This window comes from Protopterus annectens, chromosome 7.part0 (assembly GCF_019279795.1).
Source record: "Protopterus annectens isolate FY-2018-M chromosome 7.part0, PAN1.0, whole genome shotgun sequence".
NCBI classification, from domain to species: Eukaryota; Metazoa; Chordata; order Ceratodontiformes; family Protopteridae; genus Protopterus; species Protopterus annectens.
In genome coordinates, this window is record NC_056739.1 from 1,486,084,873 (window position 1) to 1,486,112,049 (window position 27,177).

General features: G+C 43.7%; 1 protein-coding gene across 2 annotated transcripts in view; it reads left to right on the top strand.

The window, feature by feature from the left end:
• The window catches only part of MTMR14 (myotubularin related protein 14), a 1,239,106-nt gene that overhangs the window by 100,105 nt on the left and 1,111,824 nt on the right, over positions 1 to 27,177 (top strand). For both annotated transcript variants that reach the window (XM_044078037.1, XM_044078038.1), the window contains exon 2: positions 20,396 to 20,544. In XM_044078037.1, coding sequence (XP_043933972.1) covers positions 20,396 to 20,544 — 149 coding nt within the window. The remainder of the gene's footprint in view (positions 1 to 20,395; positions 20,545 to 27,177) is intronic.

Genomic DNA, 27,177 nt, shown 5'->3' on the forward strand with positions numbered 1-27,177 from the left:
ACCCAGCAGAAGAGAGTTCTTGCATCCACAATTGCAGACCCTGAACCTGGCAGCCTGGCTTATTCCTTGATCTCTCCTCCAGTGGCCAGCCTAAGCAAGCAAGTCCTGGACATTATACTTGAATCCAGACGTCCTAGCACTAGAAAATCCTATGCTGACAAATGGAAAAGGTATTGCTCCTGGATCCAGGCTAAAGGAACTGAACCAGCACAGCCTTCCCTTACCTCTTATCATGGATTACCTAAAAGACCTTCTTCACAGGGGCCTGTCCTTCCCTTCTATTAAAATTCATGCCTCTGCCATCTCTGCTCATTACAGCAGAGCCAACTCTCTTTTCTCATCCTGTCATCAAGCAGTTTCTTAGAGGGGCTAACAACTTAATGCTGTCCAGGAGAGCCCATACCCCTGCTTGGGACCTTAACGTTGTGTTGGAAAAGCTTACGCTACCACCCTTTGAGCCTGCAGCTTCAGCAGAGTTGAAGTTTCTCTCTTGGAAAACAGCCTTGCTTCTGGCCATCACCTCAGCTAGAAGAGTGTCTGAGCTACAAGCACTCATTGCTGTGGAACCTTTCATCATTTTCCGTGCTGACAGGGTCTCCCTCAGGAATAACCCAACATTCATGCCTAAGGTGGTGTCCAGTGTGGCTCTCAATCAATCTATTCATTTGCCCACCTTTTTCCCTAAGCCTCAAAATAAGGGGGAATCTATCTTGCACTGTTTAGATGTACACAGACAGCTCAGATTCTACCTGGATAGGACTATGCCTTTTAGGAAAACTGACCAATTACTAGTCAGCTTTGCAGCAGGGGCAGAGGGCAAGGCCATATCCAAACAGTTTCCAAATGGATTGCACACTGTATCCATTTCTGTTACAAACACCATGGGAAACCACCCCCGCAGGGGGTCAGGACACATTCCACTATGGCTACTTCCACCTTTGCAGCTTTTCTCAGAGGGGTCCCTACTAGGGACATTCTGGAGGCTGCAACATGGAGTTCTGTTCATACCTTCACCAAACATTACCAACTGCCTATCTTTTCAAATCCAGGGCAGGCTTTGCAACTGCAGTCCTACAGGGCATACTAGCCAGTCCAAACAATTCTTGACTGCCTCCACCCTTTACTTCAGCTTTGGGAATCAACCCAAGTGTAATGACTGCAACAGTAAAACATGAAGAACATAGTACAGTTGTGTACACTTACCATAAATGTAGATGTTAGTGTATTCGCTGTTGCAGTCCTAGTTTCCCACCCTCCATCCCCCTTGTCTCTCTCTCTCCCCCCCTCTCTCGTACTCGCTCATTACAGTGATATTTGGTGTTTAATTTCTGCTGGTGGTGTTCTTCCACCATAACCTAGCTCCCTATTTGGGGGCTCCTGACATTTGGGGCAAACTCGCCAAAATAAACTGCAAAATTTTGGGTGAGCATTAACCAACCACTCCACCCAGGTCAATCCATTACGCCAAACCCACAAGGTACAGACCATGAGAATCCCAAGCAAACTGCCAATGCCTTCAATACCTGTTTTACAGAGGCTATTCAAACACTCGCCAGTCAGATATCACCTGATAGCTTAACTCTGCTAACCTCTAATACTAGCCCACCCCCTACATTTCTCTTCCAACCAGTCCCACCATCACACATTCCCACCCTTATCCAAAAACTTAAACCATCCACTCCATCAGCTGACCAATTACCTGCCGAATATCTACAAAAAGCAGCCAATTACATAGCCTATCCCATTTCCATTCTGATTAATAGAACCATCAGTGAAGGACACATCCCAACTATCTGGAAATTCTCCCACATTATCCCCCTAGATAAAGATGGCAACTCTACCAAATTTTTTAAGTACTGTCCCATAGCCTTACTTTCTCCTTTGGCAAAAATAATGGAAAAATGCATCCATAGTCAAATACTTGACCATCTAATCCAAAATAACTTACTTTCCAGGTGTCAACATGGATTCAGGCCATTCCACAGCACTACCACTGCCCTCTTATCCTTTACTGACTGTATTAACAAAAAATGTAACAACAGTATTCTTTCCTCTGCACTCTCTAGCGATCTGTCCAAAGCGTTTGATATGGTTAACTACCAGATACTTATAAATATCCTCAAATCCCTGACACTAGATGCACTGGCTATAAAATGGTTCCAGTCCTAATTAGACCATAGAGAACAGGCTCTACTATGGCATCATAATCTATCTAGCCACCTCCCCATTACCCTTTGTGTCCCTCAAGATTCCATATTAGGACCTCTGCTATTCTCAGTTTTCATCAGTGACCTTCACTTAGTAATTCCTCAAGCTACATATATACAATACGCAGATGATTCTACACTTTTATGCTCAGCCACATCTACATCTGAACTGCAGTCCCTAACCCAAAAGGTGTTTAATACAGTAGAACAATAGTTTACACAGTGCTGCTTCCTCTTGAACCCCCAAAAAACAAAACTCTTGCTCCTTACTCCTACAAGGAAATCTTCTCCAATAGATTTCACAGTAATGTCCACTAATGGTACTCTCATATCTCCAGATCCAATTACCAAACTACTCGGAATAACTATTGACAGCAACCTTAACTTTGACACCCATATCAACAATACACTAAAAACTCTCTCTACAGGATCAAACCCTTCCTTACTCCACCAGCTAGAATAACTATTGCTCACACTCATCTAATCTCAACACTCCTCTATGCCTCACCCATATATACTAATCTATCAGAGTAACCTCAACAAAATGGAAAACTCCTACAATAGCATTGTCAGATTTGCCACAGGCAATCCATTTAGAACCCACCATTGTTATAACCTAAAGCAGCTAGGACGGCTTGAGCTACAAAATCAGCTTAAATTTCACCAACTGACCATTGCCAACAAGACCCTTTACCAACCTACCAATACTACTATACTTTCTACCCTCATTATCCCCTATAAAAAAAAATCTTAAAACCTTACCTTCATCACATAGACTTCTATTAAATATATATAAATCCAACAACATTGCTGGTGACTCTGTTCTCCAGTACTGTTGGAAAGTGCTGGAACCTACTTCCCAGTGACCTTTCATCACTGCCCTCTATATCACTTTTCAAATACAAAAAACTTTTCCTTAGAACACACTGGTTATGCCCCTATACTAACTCTGACTAACTTGCTCGTCTTGCTAGGTTCTGCTTACCCACTACTTCTCGGTACCAAGTCCTATTTCCCTTGATAACAAAGACAACTTTATCTTCTAGATAATGCTACTGTTTGTACTGACATCTTTTTGTGCATATTTACTTTAATACATATGTGATAATTTTGTTAGATAGTTATACAATGAGCTGCCATCATTGTTAAATTATGTATTGTACCAGCATTGTGTTATTAAAATTGTCTTGGAGCTTATCTCCCCGGGCCTCTACTGAAAATGGACATATATCCAGTTAGACTAGCCTGGTCAACAAATGTAAAATAAATAAATAAAAGAAAAACTGATGTAATGGCGTCGGCTGCCTGATTTTATACCACTGACGACCTGACGTCAGTCCTGGGGCGGCAGCAACCGACACAGAAATACTAAGCCTCTGGTATTCGGGCCGACTGAGGGCTACCCCTGGCAGGATAACCCAAGTGTGATGACTGCAACAGTGAATACACTCGAACGTCTACATTTATGGTAAGTGTACACAACTGTACTGTTTTAATGTCCTATATTTGTTTTTATTGGATGGCTGTGTCATGTGATTTGCTTTTCATTATAAATGGAGTCTTTTTTAATTGTTTAGCACCGATGAAGGGAAGATCCAAAAGCTTTGCATCTGTATTTTTGATTTATTAAACATTTGAGCGTGTGTACATTGGAGTTTTTTTCTTTATTATTATTACTACTTAATATCCAACATAGTTTACCACAGTATTCCTTTGTTTTTTTTACTTCCTTGATATCTCCCAGATTGACAGCTTAGGATTCTGCCCCGTAGGTGTGAATGGACAAAAATAAAACAATATTGGTGAGTGCATAAAACTTTAGTATCCATAACAATAGATCCATGCTGTGTGTGATTTTTTTGTCTGCTTCAAGTTCCCCTCTCCTACCCCCGTTCCAAATTGTCACCTATGGTTTTGAGATGATTGAGTGGCTGTTGATGTTCTTTGTCATGGGGAACTCCAGACATGATCTGTTCGCTTCTCTCCACTAAACCACCAGCTGCCAAGTTTTGCAAAAAAAAGGTTTCATCACACTGGAAAGTGGAGATGCTCTTTCTTTCAGTTGGAAAAAAAATGTGTATGTTTTTCCACCTCTGCCTCTCCTCCCAAAGGTACTAAAAAAGTCCAGACAAGACAACAAGAGGATGATTTTTGAAGGCCCAGATTGGCCTCAAAGCAACACTGGTACCCATTACTGAGGTCTGAGGCCTCCATGGCCTTTGCCTTTACCTTTTCACACCTGATTCCACACCTCAGAGGTCATCTCATCTCAATCATCTACTTCATGTCAAGCTTCAAACAGCTTCAGCATATTCTGTTTACAGATTAGCAGGTCTCACACAACTCAATTTTTGATCCTCAATTGGAAGCCAGAAGACCTAGTACAAGGGAAAGTGTCTTTAAAAAAAAAAGTTTTTTTTTTTTGAGTGCAGCAAAGGATTTTTGGAGTGCAGCAAAGTTTTTGTGTGGCTCTTCAGTATCTTACTTACTGAGTGGACAAGGTTTGGTTTGTCTTTCCTTCATCTTCCATTATGCTTGCAAGATTCATTTCACTGATTGTTGATTCCCACCATTGTTTTCTCATCCTTTGTTCAAGCAATTTTAGAGGGGCAAGAATAAAGACCCCAATGTGACAGTACTACTCCTTGGGACCTCAATTTTGTGTTGGGGAGAAATCTCTTTTTTACTCTCTTGAGCCTTTGAACTACTGGACTGAATTGAAGTACTTGAGTACTTGTACTGCTTTTGAAGACCATTTGTTCATTAGGTAAGCATGGTTTTGAATTGGTGCAGGGCCCTTTGCTTTGGTTGAGCCTTTTTGTTTTCCATAAGGATAATCCTTCCTTTATACCTACTAATGGTCTCTAGTGTATCCTTAAACCATCTAGTTAGGCTTTTAAACCAACTAAAGAACCCCAAAATAAGGGAATTGATCCCCAAAATAGAGGGAAAGGATTTGCAGATTGTTAGATGTACACAGGCTTCATGCGTTATTATTGCGTTATTGTGTTATTTTTTTTGCAGTTTTAGCAGTGTTTCAGTTCTTTTTTGTTTTTTTTCAAACTATTTCTAAGTGGATTGGGTTTTGCATTGCATTTGTTATTCCATTTGTGGATTGGATTGGGTTCTTGCATTAGGCCTTGTTCCACAGCTGGGATTAGGCCTCATTCCACTAGGGCTAGGGCCATTTCAACAGGATTTCTAAGGGGTACAGCTACTATTTTGGAGGCAGCTACTCTAAGTTCAGTGCATACTTTCTCTAAGCATTACCACCTTCCTCTTTGCTAAGCATCTAGGCAGCTCCTTGCTCTTTGGGGCTTCCAGCTGCAGCGGCTATGCCAGCCTCCCTTTTTGATTTGCCAGCCCTCTTGCTTGCTTTTACCACTGCACTCCACTGGGTGACTGAAGATTCTACAGTTTAGCAAGGACTGCAGCAAAAATGTATAATGTAGATGGTCCACATTGCTGCAACCATAGTCCAATTTACCTCCCCGTACTGCAATTAGGGTGTCCTGGTTTCCCCTGTGTCCCTTGGTGTTTGTGGTTTGTGGTTATGTGTATGTATATGTACATATGTGTTTGATGTTTTGTTTTTTTTTTTTTTTTATTTTTGGCCTTATCTTTTTGGCCTCTTTGAGACTGGGCGGATAGACTGGGCCGGCTCATGCACATTTGTACTGGCGTCCCCCTGGGACGCTTTGTTGCACGCGCCTTACCGACACTTTACTGACTTTGACCGACAACGACTGGACATGGACTACCCAAGTGTTAGGACTGCAGCAATGTGGATCTTCGAACATCTACATTTATGGTAGGTACAAAACTGTACTTTCCCTGTTTGTGCACATTCATGTTAGACTGCATTTACCCTTCATCGATTTAACATCATCAAAGTTTTTTCCCTTGATAATTCTCTAAATATTTTTCTCAGACTAGTGGGGGCAAACGTGATCTGAGGATATGTGGAGTACAACCTAGGGAATTATAGGTAGGGAGGAGTCAAGAGCTCTGGTTTCGATGAGCTTCAAGATCGGCGTCGAGGTTGGATTCTGTCGGATCCGACAACCATAGGTTTGAAGTGGACGAAAGTCAGACATGGATCTAACATTATGATGAGTACATAACTTTTGTTCAGTTTTCTTTAGAGTAAAATAACCAGAAGTTACTACAAAAATAAAAAGGTGCTATTGTAATACCTAAGAGACCATGTTTCTCTATAAAACTGTTTTCATTCTTTTTGATATATTGAGATATATAAATGAAACTAAAAATGTATTTTTAAATTAAAGATGCAGCAACTCAACTTCCTTTTGAGGGCAGGTGCCCATTGTGAGAATGTTTTGTAGATATTTGTGCAAGTAGCATTCTTTGAAAAGTGGTTGAAAAATTTTAACCATTTTTGGATTTCTGGTCTTTTGTGAACAAACAGCACAATAGGAAAAACGGTTATTAACAAAATCGTTCACACTGCCTACCTTGATCTGGCCAAGGCTTTTGACACAATACCCCACTCGAGAGGTTAGGTACAAACCAGTATGTCACGTGGTGGATAGCCAACTGGCTCACAGACAGGACACAGGAAGTTAGAATTGGGGAGTCCACCTCTGCAGAGAGGCCATTCAGAAGTGGAGTCCTTCAGGATCAGTTATTGGACCGCTCCTTTTTGTCATTTGCTTCTCAGAAGTCAAAGCCAATGTAAGTGGTCTCTGGCTTGACTAAATTTGCAGGTAATTGCAAATTAGGAGTTGTCATTGAATCTCACATTGACAAACACATTCTCCAGGAGGGGCTGACACAGACAAACAACTGGTGTCAGAGCCATGGATTAAAACTAAATGCCAAGAAATGCATAATAGTTACTAGGGACGGATGACTTCCCAAAGGATACTATCATATTGACAACACACCCTTTAGAGTTGACCCAGTAGTCAGGGACACACACACAAAGTAAACTAGCCTTTGACCATCATGTGTCTACAGTGGTGAGGAAATCGTTGTATGTTGCACAGCTTATAAACAAAGGTATGGCATCTAAGTCCAGGGAAGTCATTGTTCCACTGTATTTGGCATTAATCAGACTTCTCATCCAGTACAATGCTCCCTTTGGTATGTACCTAACCAGGCATATCCAAGAATTTGAATGTGCATAGAGGTTAGAGGTTCCTCACTAAAAGAATTTAGGGTGTAAGTAAAATGTCCTATGCAGACCGCCTCAAGGCCCTATCTCTGTATTCTGTGTCCTACAGTCTTTTGAGGGGAGATCTTGGGCATTGTCAGACCCCACTGTGATGGACCTCCTGCATATCCACAAAACAAACAGCACCAGAACTACCTGTTCTAAACTTATTAGGCATGCAAGAGCTGCAGTAGCCCAGTAGGTGCCACATGGCCTCTTTTATATTCCCCCTTCCCCCAACTTCCACTCATTTAGAAGATTAAAGCCAAAGTGATTCTTGTAACACTTTTTTCGCTTTAAAAAAAAAAAAAAAAAAAAAAAAACCTCTTGAGACTATAACATCTAGGATGCTAGTGCTTCACTGTTCCACTAAGCCTGATTCAGACCTTCATTCTCTAAATCTCTTTTTTTTTTTTTTGCTCCTCTGTTTCCACTGATCGCCAAGAGTCCAAGCATTTTGGAAAAGTACATTTTCATTATGATTTCTGTCTAACAGCCATAGACCCAAAAGACATAACCAGGACAAATGGACTGATCCCACCCCCACCCCCCCACTTTGGATAGTCAGTAGGAGTGTTTGTGCCCCTCTTATGATGTTCTACTGTTATTTGTCTGAAATACTTGAAATCTGTTCTTCGTTATTTCCCTGTAGTTCTTTATTTGATAACTGTCTTTAATTTCTGTTTTGGTTTTGGTTTTAATTCCAAATGTTCTTCATGTTTCACTGTTGCAATCATCACTTGTGGGTTATCCCTGCTGGGTAGCCCTCAGCTGGCCCGAATACCAGAGTGAAGATTGTCCCTCCTGCATCAACTGCAGGTTGCCAGGGACGGATATCAGGTCATCAGTGGTATAAAGCAGGGCAGCCGACACCATTACTTCAGTCTCTCTTGCCATGGAGCCCGAAGCAGAAGCAGTTTACCTATGCTTCGGTCGGCTGCTGCCAGAGTGAAGTAGAAAATGACTAAAGCTAAGTACCCTATCGGGGATCTTTTTCTTGCACTAACTGATGTCCTAAAATATAAACAGTTGTCTCCAGTGTGGAAAACAAATACCACACCGAGACTTCCCTAACCTGTGTGTAACCTGTTTAGGCCCATACGACGATGTCCCCAGATGTTGGTTCTGTGCTGTCTTTGACGCTAGGACCATCTGTTGTAGAGCAGAATTTGTAGCTAGATATTTCAAAGACAGTCCTTCGCAGTACAAAATGGCATCCGTTGGTCAGCATACAGTGGGTATCCTCAAAAAGAGAAAAGATAAAGAAAGGGACAGAACACCTAAAAATAGGCCTTCAGATGACTGTGCCCTGAGGTCAGCCACCAACACAGCGGAATTCATTTGAGGTGCCTACGCAGCCCCTGATGCCCGACACTGTACCTCCACAGGCCTCTACCGAGACCCATTCGGAGTCTGGTACGTCGCCGGATCAGACTACATCTACTGAGTTTTCGGTTGTCAGCCCCACAGTTGAGTCTGGAGTCTATCTGCAGGCACTGGCTTCCGAGGAGGCCTTTCGTATAACCGACTCCAAACAAAGACTGACAGTCATACCACCAGCCCCAGCCACACCCAGGCCCATTGAAGCACTGAGGCCTAAAAGCAAGACCACTCCCAGAAAAACAATTCCTAGTCGCCATCTTCCTCAAGCCCAACCTGCTCAGTCACAACAACTTCTTAAGATGGCTAAGGATCTTATCCTCCTTATCAGAGGTAACCAGTCTACCCCAGCCAAAAAAAAAAAGGACCTTTCCTCAGAGATTCTCTCAGAACCTGACACTGAAGAATCTGACTTTTTGGATTCAGACAATGAACACCTCTTACCACCTTTGAGGATTCTGATGCAGAGGAATCCATCCCATCTGCATTCCCACAGAGGGCCTATCTTTTGGAGAGACATTGCACACTCTCAGGGCACACTTTCACTGGGAAGCACAGGATTACCCCCAGTCTAAGAAGAGGCTAAGAACAAGGATGTGGTGGAGGATGATGTTTTCATGGAGTCTATTCTCACACCTGATGCCCTGCCTCCTGCACCTAGAAAGCCAGACAGGTACTACAGGGTGCAAGACATCCACAAGTACCTATTCAAAAATTCTGCAGCAGACCCAGAGGTCATCACCCAGGGACCCAAAGGGGCTAAGGCCAGTTCATCCAAAAACTCTATTCCTTCTTACAAGGATAGCAGAGCCCTAGACAGATGGGGTAAAAAAAAAGTATACACCTTTGCTGCTTTAGCTATTAGAGCTCTTGACTGCCAGTTCCATATGTTAAAATATTAGCAACATACCTTGGAACTATTAAAGCAGAAAAGTTCCTCCTTGCCTGACAGTTCAACTACTGGAGAGCTAGGGGAACTCTTACATTCCAGCTCTCAAGTGGCAAAGCATTCTCTCTACTGTGGATACGGTGCTCTAGAAGCCTCTACCAGGGCTGCTGTTGCAGGGTCGGTCATTAGGAGACATGCATGGCTAAAAGAGCATCCTCTGCCTGATGATGTTAAATCTGAACTCCTAGATAAGGACCGCGTGTTTGGATCTAAGGCAGAGGAGGTGGTCAAGAAAATGGAGGATAAGGTCAAATCAGTGCAGACGGTAAAAGATCAGGTACAACCTCCCAGATTCAGCAGGAACTTTCTCACCAAACACTGGTCCTTTCCTTCCCAATCCAGGCCTGTGCAAAGAAAAGGGCGCAGAGACAGACCTCCCAGGCAGCAACTACAGGGACAGCAGAGGCCCAAACAGTGGTCCTCTACAACCCCCAGGGCAGGGAGTTAAAGTCCACTCCCTACCCTAAGGACTCGTAATGACTCCTCCTCCCCCTCTGCCCCCCCCCTAAGGTTAGGAGAAAGGTTGTCCCTTTTCAAAGACAACTGGCAATCCATCACAAAGGATCAGTGGGTCCTAAAAATCATTTTCCAAGGATACAGGTTCTACTTCAGAGAGAGCACAATCCTAACAGGGTACCCAGACATACCAACAAATCAGCAGCCAGAGCCCCTCAGCCAAATTTAAAAACTCTGTGCTCAAGGAGCAGTGGAGTCTGTACCCCAAGAACAAGCCAGAAAAGGATTTTATTCAAGATTGTTCCTGGTACCAGGAAAGAGTGCACTTGGCGCCCTATTCTGGATCTAGCCACACTAAACCCTTTCCTGCAGGTGCCAAAATTCAAAATGCTTACGCTTCAAAAACACTTGCCCATGCTGACCCCAAATGCCTGGCTAGTCACCCTGGACCTAAAGGATGCCTACCTCCATATCCCTATAAGGGAGTCCTGCAGAAGGTTCCTTCGCTTCAGGGCAGGCTCATAACACTTTCAGTTCTCTGCTCTGCCCTTTGGCTTATCTACTTCTCCCAGAGTTTTCACCAAATGCCTGGCCCCTGTCATTGCCTTCTGCAGGCAGAAAAACGTTCGAATTTACCACTGTCTGGATGACTGTCTCATCCAGGCAGACAGCAGGGAAAAACTCCTGCAAGACCTCAACTTTGTCCAAGCACTCTTTACCTTTCTCGGATTTACCATCAACAAGGAAAAATCCCATCTCCAGCCCACCAGACAGATCACTTTTTTGGGAGCTCTCTTGGACGCATCCACCCAAAGAGCCTTCTTTTCTCCAGAAAAACAGTTTCCTGCCCCAATATTTCTCCCAGTTGGCTTACAGAAAACAGCTCACAGCAAGGAAGATGTTCTTCGTCTTCCCTTGCTGCAGTCCTGACTACCGAATACCAGAGTATAAGGCTGGCGTCGGTCATGGCTAGACTGACGCCAGGTCGTCCAGTAGGAACTGGCGCATGACATGACCATTTCTCCATTCAGTCTTTTGCCGCATGGTCCGATGCAGAAGCTTGCCTCAGTATTTAACCGGATGTCAGAAAAAGTGAATAACTGTATTTCTTGTGGGAAGCAGATAGGATTATCATACATTGTGTATACCTTGTTTAGGGCCTTGTGCTAGATTTAACAAAGCACTATTAAGAGGAGGCTTGATTGTGCTAGGTTAGTGTTTGGGAAGCGTGCAATTATAATATGCCGCGGATGAAACTGTGAAGCCTAGGGTGAGGAACCAGGTTTTGCCAGGAGTCTCTATGGAGTCTCAGGCAGATACTTTACTGTTACAGGATGTGCCCTCTCAGGAGGTAGGCCAGGCTGAGGGGGCTTCTCAGGTAACTGTTCTTCCCTCTCTTCCCAAGGCAGTTAGGGCCTCTCCTTCTGTTGCCAAAGCTTCTTTTAGAGGTAGGCCAAGTTCAGCTTCTGTGGGGGCTTCTCCCAGCATTTCGGGCTCTGTGCCTAAGAAACATATGCTTAAAATGGCAGAAGATTTGATTACTCTGATTAGAGGTTCTATGCCCCCACCTGACAAGAGGCCTAGGGTGGAACAGGAATTTGATAGTTTTGAACAGTGTTCACAGGCTTCAGAGTCTTCTGTGGAAGACTTGCAAGAGTTTCCTGCTTATTCTGATTCTGATGTGGATGATTCCACTCCTACAGCTTCTCCTCCTGAGGATTTTTCATTTTCAGAGACTCTTCACTCCATGAGGGAGCACTTTAAATGGGAAGGCCAAGATTACTCTGATTCCAGGAAAAGGCTTAGGGAATTCTTGTTTTTACCCCAGCATAGGCCCTTAGCTATTCCTCCTGTGTTGAATGTGGTGGAGGATGTTTTTGCAGAGGCTTCTCTGAACCCTGACTCCTTGCCTCCTGCTCCTGTTAAGCCTGATAGGTATTATAGGGTGCCCGAAGCTCATAAGTATTTGTTTAAGAGTCCCAGGGCGGACCCAGAAACTGTTTCTCAGGGGCCTAAAGGTGTTAAAGCTTCTGTGGTTAAAAATCCTGTACCCTCTGATAAAGAGGCTAGGGCTTTGGATAGGTGGGGCAAGAAAGTATATACTTCTTCCACTCTAGCCATGAGGGCGTTGAATTGTCAGTTTCATATGCTGAAATATCAGAATTATCTCCTTTCACAATTGAAATCTAAGATGGATGCTTTGGCGGAAGGTATTGAGTGTAAAGAGTTGCTGGATTTGGTTCATGTGTCTGAACAAGTGGGTAAGCATTCTTTGCAGTGTGGTTTTGATGCTGTTCAGGCCTCCTCGAGGGTGGCTGCTACTAGTTCTGTTCTTCGCAGACATGCCTGGTTGAAGGATCAGAATTTAGCTGAGCATGTTAAGACCAGGATTTTGGATGCTCCTTTACAGTCTGATGTGTTGTTTGGACCGCCTGTGGAAGCAGTTTTAAAGAAAATGGAGGACAAAGCTAAGTCTATGCAGACTGTTAAAGATTTTTGCAGGTGCAGCCTCCGTTTAGTAGAAATTGGCCTGCTAACTTATGGTTCCCAGTCTAAGGCCTAGATCAGACAGTTCACCTGCTCAGACTTCTGGTGAGGGCAGGGGTCAGTCCTTTCGTAAGCAGAATCAATGACCTGCCTTTTCAGCTGCCAGTGGATTCTCGCCTGGCAGCTTCTTTGGGAGGAAGATTGTCTCTTTTCAAAGAAAATTGGGATTTAATCACTCAAGACAGATGGGTGCTGGATATCATTCATCACGGTTACAGATTTTATTTCCACACAATGCCCCTTTCAAAGGCATGCCAGATGTTCCTCCTCCACAAAGAAAAGAGGCTCACAAGCAAGTTTCTCAGTTACTCCAGATAGGGGCCATTCAGCCAGTCCCTGTATCAGAAATTTATTCTCGCCTGTTCCTAGTACCAAAGAAGGGGAACACGTGGAGACCAATTTTGGATTTATCTATCCTCAACACTTATCTGGACATTCCCAAGTTCAAGATGTTGACGTTACAGCAACTGTTACCTCTGCTGGGCAAGGATCATTGGATGGTAACTTTGGATCTCAAGGAAGCTTATCTTCATGTGCCTATAAGGCTAAGTTGCAGAAAGAACTGGAGATTTTCATTATCAGTTCTCTGCATTGCCCTTTGGCTTATCTAAGTATTCACAAAGGTTCTGGCTCCAGTGATAGCTTACTTCAGGCTTCAAGGCATTCAAATCTATCCTTACTTGGACGACTGCCTGATTCTGGCTCAAGAAAAGGAAGACCTTCTACAGCATCTGGAATATGTCATAGCAGTGCTAAGATGCCTAGGGTATTCTGTGAATAAAGTCCAGTCTAGTACCCTCTCAAGACATGTGCTTTCTGGGTGTGAGCCTGAATAGAGCAGCCCAGATGGCCTTTTAACCCCGGACAAACAAAAGAGTCTGTCACTTTACTTCCATCAACTATCTCATCAGTCCGTGCTGACTGCAAGGACAGTCCTTCAAGCATTAGGGTTCATGGCATCTTGTATTCTGGTGCTTCCCAATGCCAAACTGCATATGAGGAAGCTGCAATGGTATCTCAAAATGTATGGACACAGCACTGCCAAGATTTGGACACTGTCATTCAAATAATACCTTGCCTTCAAAAGGAATTCTTGTGGTGGGCTCAGGAATGTCACCTAAACAAGGGACTCTCTGTGACCCGCCAGAGGCGAGTCAGATTTTAACGACAGATGCCTCGGACACTGCTTGGGGAGCTCATCTAAATGGAAAGTGGATACAAGACAAGTGGCCTGCCAGACTACAGCATCTACATATCAACATGAAGGAGATGTTAGCAGTCCAGTTTGCATTGATGGCGTTCAAGGAGTTACTTCTTCCAGGGCAGGTGTTGATTCTAACAGACAACACAACTGTCATGTGGTACATCAACAAGCAAGGGAACACATTCTTATCCTCTATGCAGGCAAGCAATGATTTTATGGGAGACTGCGTTAAGCCTGCAACTGACTCTTCAGCAGAACTCCCTAGCAGATGTATTAAGCAGACAAATCATGGATGAAATTGGATCTTCATGTATTTCAGAAATTGACAGTGTCATGGGGAACTCCAGACATAGATCTGTTCGCTTCTCCACTAAACCACCAGTTGCCAAAGTATTGCACAAAGGGTTTCATCACACAGCTTGGAAAGTGGATGCTCTGTCTTTCAGTTGGAAAAACCTTCATGTCTATGCCTTTCCACCTCTGCCTCTTCTTCCAAAGGTATTATTAAAGGTCAGACAAGACAGGCCAAGGATGATTTTGATAGCTCCAGATTGGCCTCGCAACACTGGTACCCACTTCTAAGGAGTCTTGTAAAGAAGCCTCCATGGCCTTTACCTCTGATTCCTCATCTGTTATCTCAGAAGGACGGTCATCTGCTCAATGTCAAGCTTCAATCTCTTCATCTCACAGCTTGGCATATTCTGTGTTGAAGCACAGCAGGTCTCAGCTTCCTCAACAAGTTTTAAATGTGATTATGGAAGCTAGAAGGCCTAGTACTAGGAGAGTGTACGCAGAAAAATGGAAGAGATTTTTATTTTGGAGTACAGCAAAGAATTTGGAGATTTCAGAGCCTAATTTGAGTGTGGCTCTTCAATATCTTACTGAATTATTGGACAAAGGTTTGTCCTTCTCTTCCATAAAGATTCATGCTGCAGCAATTTCAGCTCACTATGATTGTGACCCACCTTTGTTTTCGCATCCTTTGTTCAAGCAGTTTCTTAGAGGGGCAAAGAATATAAGACCCCCACGTAGAGCTCCTACTCCTGCTTGGGATCTCAATTTTGTGTTGGAAAAACTTACTCTACAACCTTTTGAGCCTGCAGCTACTGCTGAATTGAAATATTTGTCATGGAAGACTGCTTTTCTGTTGGCTATTACTTCTGCAAGAAGGGTGTCTGAGTTGCAGGCCCTTATGGCAGTAGAGCCCTTTTGATTTTCCATAAGGACAGGGTATCATTACGTACTAATCCTTCCTTTATGCCTAAGGTGGTTTCTAGTGTGGCTTTAAACCAAACTATTCATTTGCCTTTTGCAGATCCTCAAAATAAAGGGGAAAAGATTTTGCACACTTTAGATGTACACAGGCAATTGTTATTATTTAAGCAGGACTAAGAATTTTAGGCAGTCTCAGCAGTTACTTGTTTCTTTTGCTTTGAGTTCACAGGGCAAGCCTGTGTCAAAACAAACTATTTCTAGGTGGATTGGCTATTGCATTGCATTTTGTTATTCCCATCATGGCAAGAGGTTCCAGCTGGGATTAGGCCTCATTCCACTAGGGCTACTGCCACTTCAACAGCATTTCTAAGGGTGGCAACTAAGGATATTCTGGAAGCAGCTACTTGGAGTTCAGTGCATACTTTCTCTAGGCATTATCACCTGCCTATATACTCTAAGACTAGGGCTGGTTTTGCCACAGCTGTTTTACAAGGCATGTTGTCAGCTCCTGCTACTTTATAATTTGCCAGCCTCCCTTACCTCTGCTTTGGGATTCTACCCAATAGTCAGGACTGCAGCAAGGGAAGACGAAGAACATAGTACAGTTTTGTACCTACCATAAATGTAGATGTTGCAGTCCAATTTACCTCCCTCCTTCCCTCTGTGTTTTGGGGTGGTTGTGTAGGTGAGTTTACATGCTTATATTTTTGTATATATTGTTGTATATATTGTACATGTTTTTTGGTGCAGGTTGTTTTGGGACTTGTCTTTTGGGTCTTCTGACATCTGGGGCAAGAAAAGACTGACTCTGGTATTCGACTATACCCAATAGTCAGGACTGCAGCAAGGGAATCCTCGAACATCTACATTTATGGTAGGTACAAAACTGTACTTTCCGTCAAGCTGTGGTGTACATGGCATCCTGTTGGTGCCCTTTTCCAGACTACACATGAGAACTGCAATGGTACATAAAAAAACTATGGTGCCAGCACTCTCAGTTTCTGGAGCTACAACTGCCTCTGATTCTCTGCTTAAGAGAGGAACTCCTATGGTGGACAGAAGTCTGCATCCTGAACAAGAGCCTACCGTTTCTAATTCTTCCCCATGGCCAGACCATCACCACGGATGCCTCAGAAAAAGCCTGGTGGGCACACTTAGGAGACGTGCACCCAAGGCACTTGGGACCTCAGGGACCTAGACCTACACATCAACCTAAAGGAAATGATGGCAGTATTCGGGGCTATCACAGCCTTCAAAAGCCACCTGAAACCACGGGTGCTCCTCATCAAAACAGACAATACCACAGTCATGTACATCAACAAGCAGGAGGGAACACACTTTCCTACATGCATTGTCATTTAGCCGTGCTCCTCTGGCAGACTGCCTCGAGGATGGGCCTTCATCTGATAGCCCAGTACATCCCGGGGGAGCACAATACCCTAGCAGACCACCTTGGCAGAAGTGTCCTGAACCCCCAGGAATGGCAGCTTTGGAGGTAGACCTTCCTCTGCATCACCCAAACTTGGGGAACTCCAGATGTACACCTCTTCATCTGTAGAGAATGGATAGTTAAACCAGTTCTGCACCAGGGAGTTCCACCCAGAAGCCTGGAAAGTGGATACTCTCTCCTTCCACTGGGTCAGCCTGTTTGTCTACGCTTTCCCTCCCTTGCCAATGATCCCAAGGCTACTGCTAAAGATCAGGGAGGAAGGGCCAAGAGCTATACTAATTGCTCCAAATTGGCCCAGGCAACATTAGTACCCCTTGCTACTCAGCCTAACCAAGAAACCTGCCTCTCACAGAAGGACTTCTAACCAAAGAAAAAGTGTACTGCATCCCAGTCTACAAACTCTCAATGTATCTGCATGGCTTATACCCCAAAGGCGGATACCAACCCACTGTTGAGCAAGCAGGTCCTGGATATAGTTAAGGAGGCCCAGCACCAGGAAATCATACTCGGCCAAATGGAAAAGGATTCAATGCCTGGTGCCAGACTAAGGGTAGAAGCAGCTCCCTTGCATCTCTCTCTCTCTGATTCTAGACTACTTGCTGGAGCTAGTGCAAAAAGGGTTATCTTACTCTTTCATCAAAATTCATGCCTCTGCTGTCTGTGCTCATTCCCATGCAGAGCAGCCTTTGTTCTCCCACCCCCTGCTAAAACAATTCCTTAAAGGGGTATCTCACATCAGGCCACCCACTCCTGCCTGGGACCTGAACTATGTCTTGGAAAAATTAAGCTTACTTCCCTTTGAACTAGCTGCCTAAGCAGGACTAAAACACCCGACTTGGAAGACCGCCTTCCTGCTGGCTATAACATCAGCTAGGAGGGTTTCCAAGCTGTAGGCACTCATGGCGATTGAACCCTTTATTATCTTCCATCCAGACAGGGTGTCTCTTAGAACTAACCCCTCTTTTATACCTAAGGTGTTGTCTGACGTAACACTGAATCAGGCTGTACATCTTCTCACCTTCTTTCATAACGCTCAGAACAAAGGGGAAGAATCCTTCATTCACTGGATGTGCACAGACAACTCTGTCTGGATAGAATCAAGTCTCTCAGAAAGACTGACCAGCTTCTGATCAGCTTTGTCCCAGGAGCAGAGGGGAAACCTATTTCCAAGCAGACCATTTCTAAATGAATATCCAACTATATCCAATTCTGCCATCACTTCCATGGAAAAATTCCTCCCAAGCTTGTCCGAAGTCATTTCACTAGGGCAGCATCTACTTCCACTGCCTTCCTCAGGAGGGTCCCCTACCAAGGATGTCCTAGAAGCTGCCAGTTGGACTTCCGTCCACACCTTCACCAAACACTACTAATTGCCTCTTTTCGCCAAAACCCGGGCAGGCTTTACCTCTGCTGTCCTGCAGGGCATGCTAGGTCCTACTTAGAGCAGTGCAGGCCTGTTCTTCTATTCCTTCCCTTCTACCATCCACCCTACCTTCAGCTTTGGAAATCTTCCCACAAGTGATGACTGCAACAGTGAAACACGAAGAACATAGTACAGTTGTATACACTTAACATAAATGCAGATGTTCGAGTGTGTTCACTGTTGCAGTCCCTCTGTTTCTCTCCCAGGTTGGCCTTCCTCAGGCCTTCTGGGCAGAGCTCCTATAGGTTGGGGCAAGAAAAACTGATGTAATGGCACCAGCTGTCCTGCTTTATACCAGTGACGACCTGACATTGGTCCCTGTCGGCCTGCAGCTGACGCAGGAGGTACAATCTGGTATTCAGGCTAGCTGAGGGCTACCCAGCAGTGATAACCCACAAGGGATGACTGCAACAGTGAATACACTCTAACATCTACATTTATGGTAAGTGTACACAACTGTACTTTTTCTTGCTTCCTGGGCGTCTTCCAGCTTAGGCCTCCAATCCTGTCATTCTCTGGTGTATCTACTTTCTACTTAAGAAGATGACTTTTCAACATTTATAGCCTTCATCTTAAGCAAAATTGAAGTTTTTGTTCAAAGGGCAAAATGTTTCGTTAGTTGTAACTTAAAAAAATTTCTTAATTACAAGCACTCTGGCAGCCCCCCCTTATCTGGTTGTTCATAAAGTGATGGTGGTGATTAATCGGGAAGGATGGATTAATTCTAAAGTTAGCAGGGAGTCCAGTCCAAATCAAATGGTCAGTATACTTCCCCTCACCCAGTTACTAAGTGAATCTCTTTTGTTCTGTACAGATAACCACAGACAGTTTCAGTTTTATGTGGACAGAACCAAATATGTTTTAAGGGTGATCAGCCATTTGCCTCCTTTGATAAACTGCAGCTAGGTAGGACAGTTACCAAGCAGCACACTGTTTCAAGATGGTTGGCTAGTTGCATTGCTTTTTGCCATGTATAATATGAAAAGGTTCTGTCTGCAAACCCATGGACTCCTCATGTTAAAGCTGGTGCTGCATTTGCAGCATTTTTCCTTAATACCACCTTAGTTAACCAGGTTTCTGCTGCACTAATGTCTTCACTGAGCTTCTCTTTTCTTTTTGAGGCTATATAAGCTCAACATTTTTTTTCCTGTTCTCAAGCTACTTTTGGTGTGTTCCCATAAGAGTGGCTACCCAGGAGGATTAGTGTCTGTGTTAACTGGAGATGCCTTTTTATTACAAAGAATATGTACTGACCATAAGCATGGATTTGTTAGAAGGCGGCCATTTTACTGTAGCATATACTTCCCCCTCCACCTCCCCACTTTAACATACCTGTTCTCTTTCCCTTCTTTTTACCCTCTTCCATTGAGAGAGTGAGAGATTTTAATGATCTTTTTGTAAACCAACTGCACTTTCATTACACAGGTATACGTCTTTCGCAAGATATTTTAATCTGCAGCTTGACTGCTGCACTCACTGTAGCTGTGTCCGCTCTCAGTCTAAACACTCTGGGGTAGGGTGGGGGGGTGGGGTCAAGAGAAAAAACTTAACGGATACAGTAATTCAGACAAACTTTTAAGCACTGCATGAACCACCGTTGCTAAATTTGTGGATAATGTAAAGCTGTCTGATCCAGGGTATGTTTTGTACATGAAAGTACAGTGCTTTGGCAATGGCTGAGATCTAGTCATTAAAGATGAGTAAAGGGATGTTTTATTCCACTAAGATGCAAAATTCTGCACTTGGGTAAAAGAAAGTAAGCTGCCATTTTTTGAATAGTCTGTAACTTGTGTGACATGTTTCTGTGTTCTTGGTCTGTCTAAATATCAAAGCAATGATAAATTATAATAGCTCTAAGCAATGATAAATTATAATAGCTCTACTTATCTGCATGTTTGAAAACCATAGGAATGATCCTCTCCAAAAAAATTTAAAAAATTGGAGGAGAATGATGACTAAAAGCATGAAGTCTTAGTCTGTCATACTGCAGTACCTATTTTTTCATGTTTTCTAGGTAGATGTTGGGAGTTTTGATTTCCAGGAAGCAGTCCAGTGTTAAGGCTGTTGTTAGGATATACCAGCAGTTAACTAAAAAGACGCTGTGAATATGTTAGCATTTTAACTTTGGATGAAAGTAATGTGCTGTGTTAATAGCACTGAAGAAACTGAATAAAGGTTTTTTTGAGAAATGTATTTTGTTTCCCCAAATCATCAGTAAAGCTATTTTCTAAATGTTGATATTTTTTGTACAGAAGTAAATATTTCTAAATGTTTTTAGATGGTACAGATTGCCTATTTTTCCCCATTGCTCTTTGCGCAAGATGGATGTTTGTTTATAGCCTTGTATGATTATGATCATATATTTATTGAAGCTGTTCTATTTTATAGGTAGAACTCATTGAGACACGATGTTTGGAGTTATTTGGAAAAGATTACAAATTCAGTCTTATTCAGAATCAGAATGGAGAGCTCTGTGGGCATTATCCAAGACGCATCGTCTTTCTGGAGTACGAAAGCAAGGAACATGACAAAGAAGGGTACAAAACTACTGCTCTTTTTTGCTTAAAATGCCACAGTAATATTCTTTGTTTGGGCAGCTACTGTTTCAGTTTTCTTACCATAGGACAGTAGCCTTTGTCAAGAACACAGGGACTTACATAAACAAATGATACTACTATCAGGATTTTTAAATAACTGTATTACTCAGTACTTTGTGTTGCATTGAGAAGTACAGCTTTTTTAAATAATGTATGTGCATTGGCTACATGGTCTACTTTTGTAAGACACTGTAACTTGGATGCAACATTCAGATCTTCCTTTGGGGCCTCTGTAATAAGAGGCATTTTCTCATAAAGACTACATTACAGGAGGATTTAGTTTAAGAGTGGTTGTGATGGAGGATGGACTTCCTCTTATCAGATATGAAAGTTATTTACTTACCCCAATGATCTGTAAGTCCAGTTCCATCATCATCGGGCAGCATACCGTCTTCCCCTCACTTTGACATAGTTTGTTATGAGGTTATCTTTTCTCTAACTTTCAGGCATGTTTATGCACCTTACCTTTGATCTAGAGAGGCTTGACAAAGAGGTGCATTACGAGATCGAGAGAGGTTACTTGGCAGTCTGGAAATTTTTTTACTTGAGTAGTCCTAATGCTTACAGATCTTAGCCATCCTGTTATGGAAGATAGGCTTGCATCTCAGATGTGTTATGGTGAGTGTATAACTTTTATACAATATAAACTTCAGGGTGAATCATTTAATCCTTTGGTCTATGCTCTTAATATGCACATTTTATACCCTTCTAGATGCTGTATGTTGTTATTAATGCTCTGTGACCTTTTTCATTTCTTCACTGATAGCAGCATTATATCCTGGGTTTACATTACTGAAGTTTAGTGTTGATGTGAAAGGGTATAAAAATGAAAAAAAAACTGATGATGTTAACAAAAAGCTTGAAGTAAATGCAGTGGAGTTCTCCTGTTTCCCAAGTGTGTGGTGCTTTTTTTTTTTAATATTGAGATCCATGTAATCTCTAAAGAGATGATGTGCAGAACAGACTGGGCATCTTGTTGGTCTTTTTGTACATTTATAGTTTGACTGGTAAAAGAGGTGTGGTATCTACTTGCGTACAAGGATTGTATTGACTGTGCTGTAGAGTAAGAACAAAATGGTGTCCTTTAGAACTGTTTTAAAGTCTGCAGAGTCACCTGGTTGGCATAACAGGTTCCAAAGAGTATGCTATCAGTTTCATTAGTTTTACAAATGATGCTGACGTTCTTCGTGTTTCACTGTTGTGGTCATCACACTTGGGTTATCTGCCTGCAGGTAGCAGTCAGTCGGCCCAAATACCAGAGACTTAATATTTCTGCGTCAGTTGCTGTCGCTCGAGAACTGACGTACAGTCATCAGGGGTATAAAAACAGGCAGTCGACGCCATTACATCAGTCTTGTTTGCCGAGGAGCCCGAAGCAGAAGCAGTTATTACGAGTGCTGGTCAGCCGCTACCTGAGTTTTCATGTACGAATTGAATCATCCTGAAGTCTTCTAAAGCCAAGTACCCCGTTGGAGATCCTTTTTTCTTGCTCTAACTGATGTCAGAAAAAGTTAACAGTTGTCTTGCCTGTGGAAAGCAAATACCACACAGAGATTTTCATTCTTACATCATCACCTGTTTAGGCCCAGACCACGATGTACCTCGCGGTCTGTTTTGTGCCTTGTTCAATGCCCAAACCATTGTCGCCGGGCCCTTTTTGTCACTAAATACTTTTGTTCTTGATCTCCGTATTCCGAAATGGATTCAGTAAGCCATCCGACTACCAGTATTCCGAAAAAACGTAAGGATAAAGACAGCGACAGACCCCACAGGTCCAAAGCTGCCGACGATGCTTCCGTTAAGCTAGTCGCCAGTTCGCCGGTACACAGTGAGGCGCTTTTGCAGCCCCTGATGCCTGCTTCAGTGGATTCGCAGGCCTCTACCAAGACCCGTTCGGAGTCCGGTTTGCTGCGAGACTCTTCTTCGACTATGGAACCTGCGGATGTCTCTACCTTGGATGGGTCCAGAGCCACTGAGCAGGCACCGGCTTCTGAGGAAGTTCTTCCCACTACCGATGTTCGACACAAACCGGCGACTTCAGTTCTTTTTAAAACTGCTGAGTTTCTAAGGCCAAAAGTATGCGCTACGCCTAGAAAACTGATGACCAAAGCGCATGCACCTGCTCCCTTGCCACAACATCAAATGCTTAGAATTGCAGAAGACCTTATTATGCTGGCTAGGGGAAGTCAGCCTTCCCCTGTTAAGAGAAAAAGAGATCAGTCCCCAGTAGCTTCAACAGACCAAGAGTCCGAAGACTCTATGGGTTCTGATTATGAAGACATGCCCTTATCTGCTTATGAGGATTCAGATGCGAAGGAATCCATTCCCTCTACCTCTCCTCCAGAGGATTTTTCTTTTGGTGAAACCTTACATACATTGAGAGCATTTCCATTGGGAGAACATTTCCATTGGGAATGCCAAGACTATCCTCAGTCCAAAAAGAGACTCAGAGAATTTATAGACTTGCCACAACATAGGCCTTTAGCAATACCCCCAGTCCTGGAAGTTGTTGATGTCTTTATGGAATCCAGTCTTACTTCTGATACTTTACCCCCTGCTCCTGGGAAATGAGACAGGTACTGCAGAGTACCCGACTCTGTCTCAAATTCATTTTCAGAAATTCTGCTGCTGCCCCAGAGGTCATTTCATAGGGGCCTAAAGGTATAAAAGCAACTACAGCTAAAAATCCCACCCCTTCGGACAGGGGTTCCAGAGCTTTGGACAGATGGGGTAAGAAAGTATATACCTCTGCAACTCTCGCCATTAGGCTTTGAATTGTCATTTTCACATGCTGAAGTACCAGCAACATATTATGGAACTTAAGTAAAAAATAGCTACCTTTACAGACCGTGCAGAAAATAAAGAATTGCAAGAGCTTATGCATTCTGCAAGCCAAGTCAGCAAGCATACATTGCAGTGTGGCTTTAACACCCTAAAACCATCTTGCAGGGCAGCAGTCACTGGTTCTGTACTGAGAAAGCATGCTTGGCTTAAGGAGCAGACTTTGCCAGACCATGTCAAATCAATCTGTTTGGCACCAAAGCAGAAGAGGTTCTTAAAAAGGTGGAAGAAAAAGCTAAATCTATGCAGACAGTCAAAGAATTCTTGCAAGTACAGCCTCCTAGATTCAGTAGGTATTGCCCCTCGAAACACTGGTCCATTCCAAGCCCCTTAAGGCCTTCTCAGACTAATCCAAGAGGAAACAGACCCCCCCAGACTACAGTCTCAGGGTATGCAGAGATCTAAGCAGTGGAGTGCCTCCACCTGTAAAGCAGGGAGTGCTAAGCCCCCCCCCCCTTTATGGAAAGAATTCCCAATGACTTATCAACTCCACTCCCCACCTCTGTCCAACTGCTTGTGCCCCTAGGCGGAAAACTTGCCCTTTATGCAAAAAAAATGGATTTCCATCACCAAAGACAGATGGGTCCTCAACATTGTGTCCCAGGAGTACAAATTTTGCTTCCACTCACTGCCAACCCCAAAAGGGTTCCCAGACCTTCCTCTAAACCAGTGGGCAGAGGCACAAAACCAAGTTCAGTCCCTGCTCTCTATAAGGGCAATTCAGCCTGTTCCTGCGGTGCAGATAGGTCAAGGATTCTATTCCAGACTTTTCCTGGTACCCAGAAAAGAGGGCAATTGGCTCCCAGTCCTAGATCTTTCAGTTCTCAACACCTTTCTGGTGGTACCAAAATTCATAATGCTCACCCTGCTTGCAACTTCTACCTATGCTAGCCAAAGATGCCTGGTTAGTCACCCTAGACTTAAAAGAAGCCTACACATCCCTATAAGGTAGTCATGCAGGAAATATCTACCCTTCAGGGCAGGATCTATGCATTATTAGTTCTCTGCACTTCCCTTTGGCTTATCCACTGCTCCCAGAGTATTCACAAAATGCCTGGCTCCAGCCATTGCTTACTGCAGACAGAGAAATATTCAAATTTACCCATACTTGGATGACTGCCTGATTCAGGCAGACAGTCAGGAAATGCTGTTGCAGCATCTGACATTTGTAAAAAACCTTCTAACCTCCATGGGGTACACCATCAGCGAAAATAAATCAAAACTAGTCCCCAGTCATGATTGTATTCCTGGGAGCAAGCTTGGACACAGCATCCCATGATGGCATTCCTCACTCCAGAAAAACAAGCCCATCCGACAGACTATTTTACTCAAATGGCCACCAGAACCCAGCTATCTGCAAGGAAAATCCTGCAGGCCCTAGGGTTCATGACTTCATGCATCCTACTAATTCCATATGCCAGACTGCATATGAGGAAACTTCAATGGTACTTAAAAAGTCTTTGGCGCCAACATTCTCAGGACCTGGAAACAGTCATTCCTATCATACCCTGTCTTAGGAAAGAGTTTCTTTGGTGGGCAGCAGCATGCAACCACAACGAGGGACTTCCCTTTACTCAACCCCACACCGCCTAGACCCTAAACACAGATGCATCAGACTATGCCTAGGGTGCAAACATGGATGGCAAGTACATTCAGGGCCACTGGAACCAAAGTCAAATTCATCTGTACATCATCCAAAAAGAGATGCTAGCTGTGCAGCACGCTCGGACAGCTTTCAGATCCCTACTGTCACCAGGACACCTGCTAATAAAAACAGACAACACCACAGTTATGCGGTACATAAACAAGCAGGGGGAAAACCCACTCTTACCCACTCTGCAGGCTAGCCATGGGCCTGTGGAACACTGCCTTGGACATGCAGGTCCATCTGCAAGCTCAATTCCTGCCAGGCAAACAAAACTCACTGGCAGATGACTTGAGCAGAAATCTCCTAGACCCACACGAGTGGCAATTGGAGATAAGCGCCTTCAGCCTTCTTATTCAGAAATGGCAGACCCCAGAGGTGGATCTCTCTGCCTCCCCCTGCAATCACCAGCTCAGCAAATCCTGCACCAGGATACCTTGCAGCAGGGCCTGGAAAGTGGATGCCCTGTCCTTCCAGTGGGTAAATCTCTCAATCTATGCTTCCCCCTCTGCCCCTTCTCTCAAGGGTATTGCTCAAGATAAGACATGACAGACCAAGGACAGTTCTGATTGCCCTGGACTGGCCACGCCAGCACTGGTACCCACTCCTGCGCAGCTTGTCACCGGTGCCACCCTGGCACCTACACCAGAACCCAACCCTGCTGTCTCAACAAGGGGGACAGATCTTGCATCCGCAACTGTAAACCCTAAGTCTTGCAGCCTGGCTTATTCCTTGAATTCTGTCCCAGTAACCAGCCTAAGCAAGCAGGTGCTGGAGTCATTCTTGAAGCCATAATACCCAGTACAAGGAAATCCTATGCTGATAAGTGGAAAAGGTACTGCTCCTGGATTCCATCTAAAGGAAAGGACATAACTCTGCCCTCCTTGCCTCTAATCCTGGATTACTTAGTAGATCCACTCCACAGGAGCCTATTCTTCTCCTTCATTACGATCCATTTCGGCTCATTACAACACTGAGCCACTTCTCTTCTCTTACCCTCTTATCAAACCATTCTTGAGAGGGGCAAACAACTTAAGGCCGCCAAGGAAAGCACCCACCTCTGCTTGGGACCGTAACTTTGTACTTGAAAAGCTCATGCTTCCCCCCTTTGAGCCTGCAGTGTCAGCAGAGTTAAAATTCCTCTCTTGGAAGACAGCTTGCTTCTGGCCATCACTTCAGCTAGAAGAGTGTCTGAGCCACAAGCACTAATGGCTGTGGAACCTTCATTATTTTGCATGCTGACAGGGTTTCCCTCAGGACGAACTCTTCCTTTATGCCTAAAGTGGTTTCCAGTGTGGCTCTCAACCAATCTATCCATTTGCCAACTTTCTTCCCTAATCCTCAAAATAAAGGGGAAAGGATCCTGAACTCCTTGGACGTGCACAGACAGCTCAGATCCTACCTTGATAGGACTAAGCCTTTAAGGAAATCTGACCAGTTACTATTCAGCTTTGCACAAGGGACAGAAGCAAGGCCATTTCAAAACAAACCATTTCAAAAATGAATAGCACACTGCATCCATTTCTGCTACAAGCACCAAGGGAAACCAACCCCTCAGAGGGTCGGAACACATTCCACTAGGGAAACTTGAACCTCTACAGCAGGGGTGTCCAACCTTTTGGCTTGCTGGGGCCGCATTGAAGGAACAGAAATTGTCTTAGGGCCACATATAAAATATATCATATAGTTAACTCTGTTGCTGCCGCAGACAACCAAAGTCGACCTCCTGGCTGTACTGCAGGTGCATTCGAACAATGAATAAATGTAATAAATACCAAATATTTGCCTTAAAATTCTAATTCTCTAATCAAACAGTTAACTCTAACACACATATATATATATATATATATATATATATGTATATATATATATTTGCAATTACAGCACTAGCATTTCTCACTGGGAAAACCCACTCCAGCAGTCCAGCTACATAAAATGTCAACAGAAGCAGTCCTACAATACTATAATCCACAAAAATAAGCCAACCAGTTTGCAATAAAGTAAAGAATTCACATTACTGACTTAATAAAACAATTCTTAATAAGCTACAAGAGGGTCTCACCCAAAGAAATGACTGGTGCCAAATA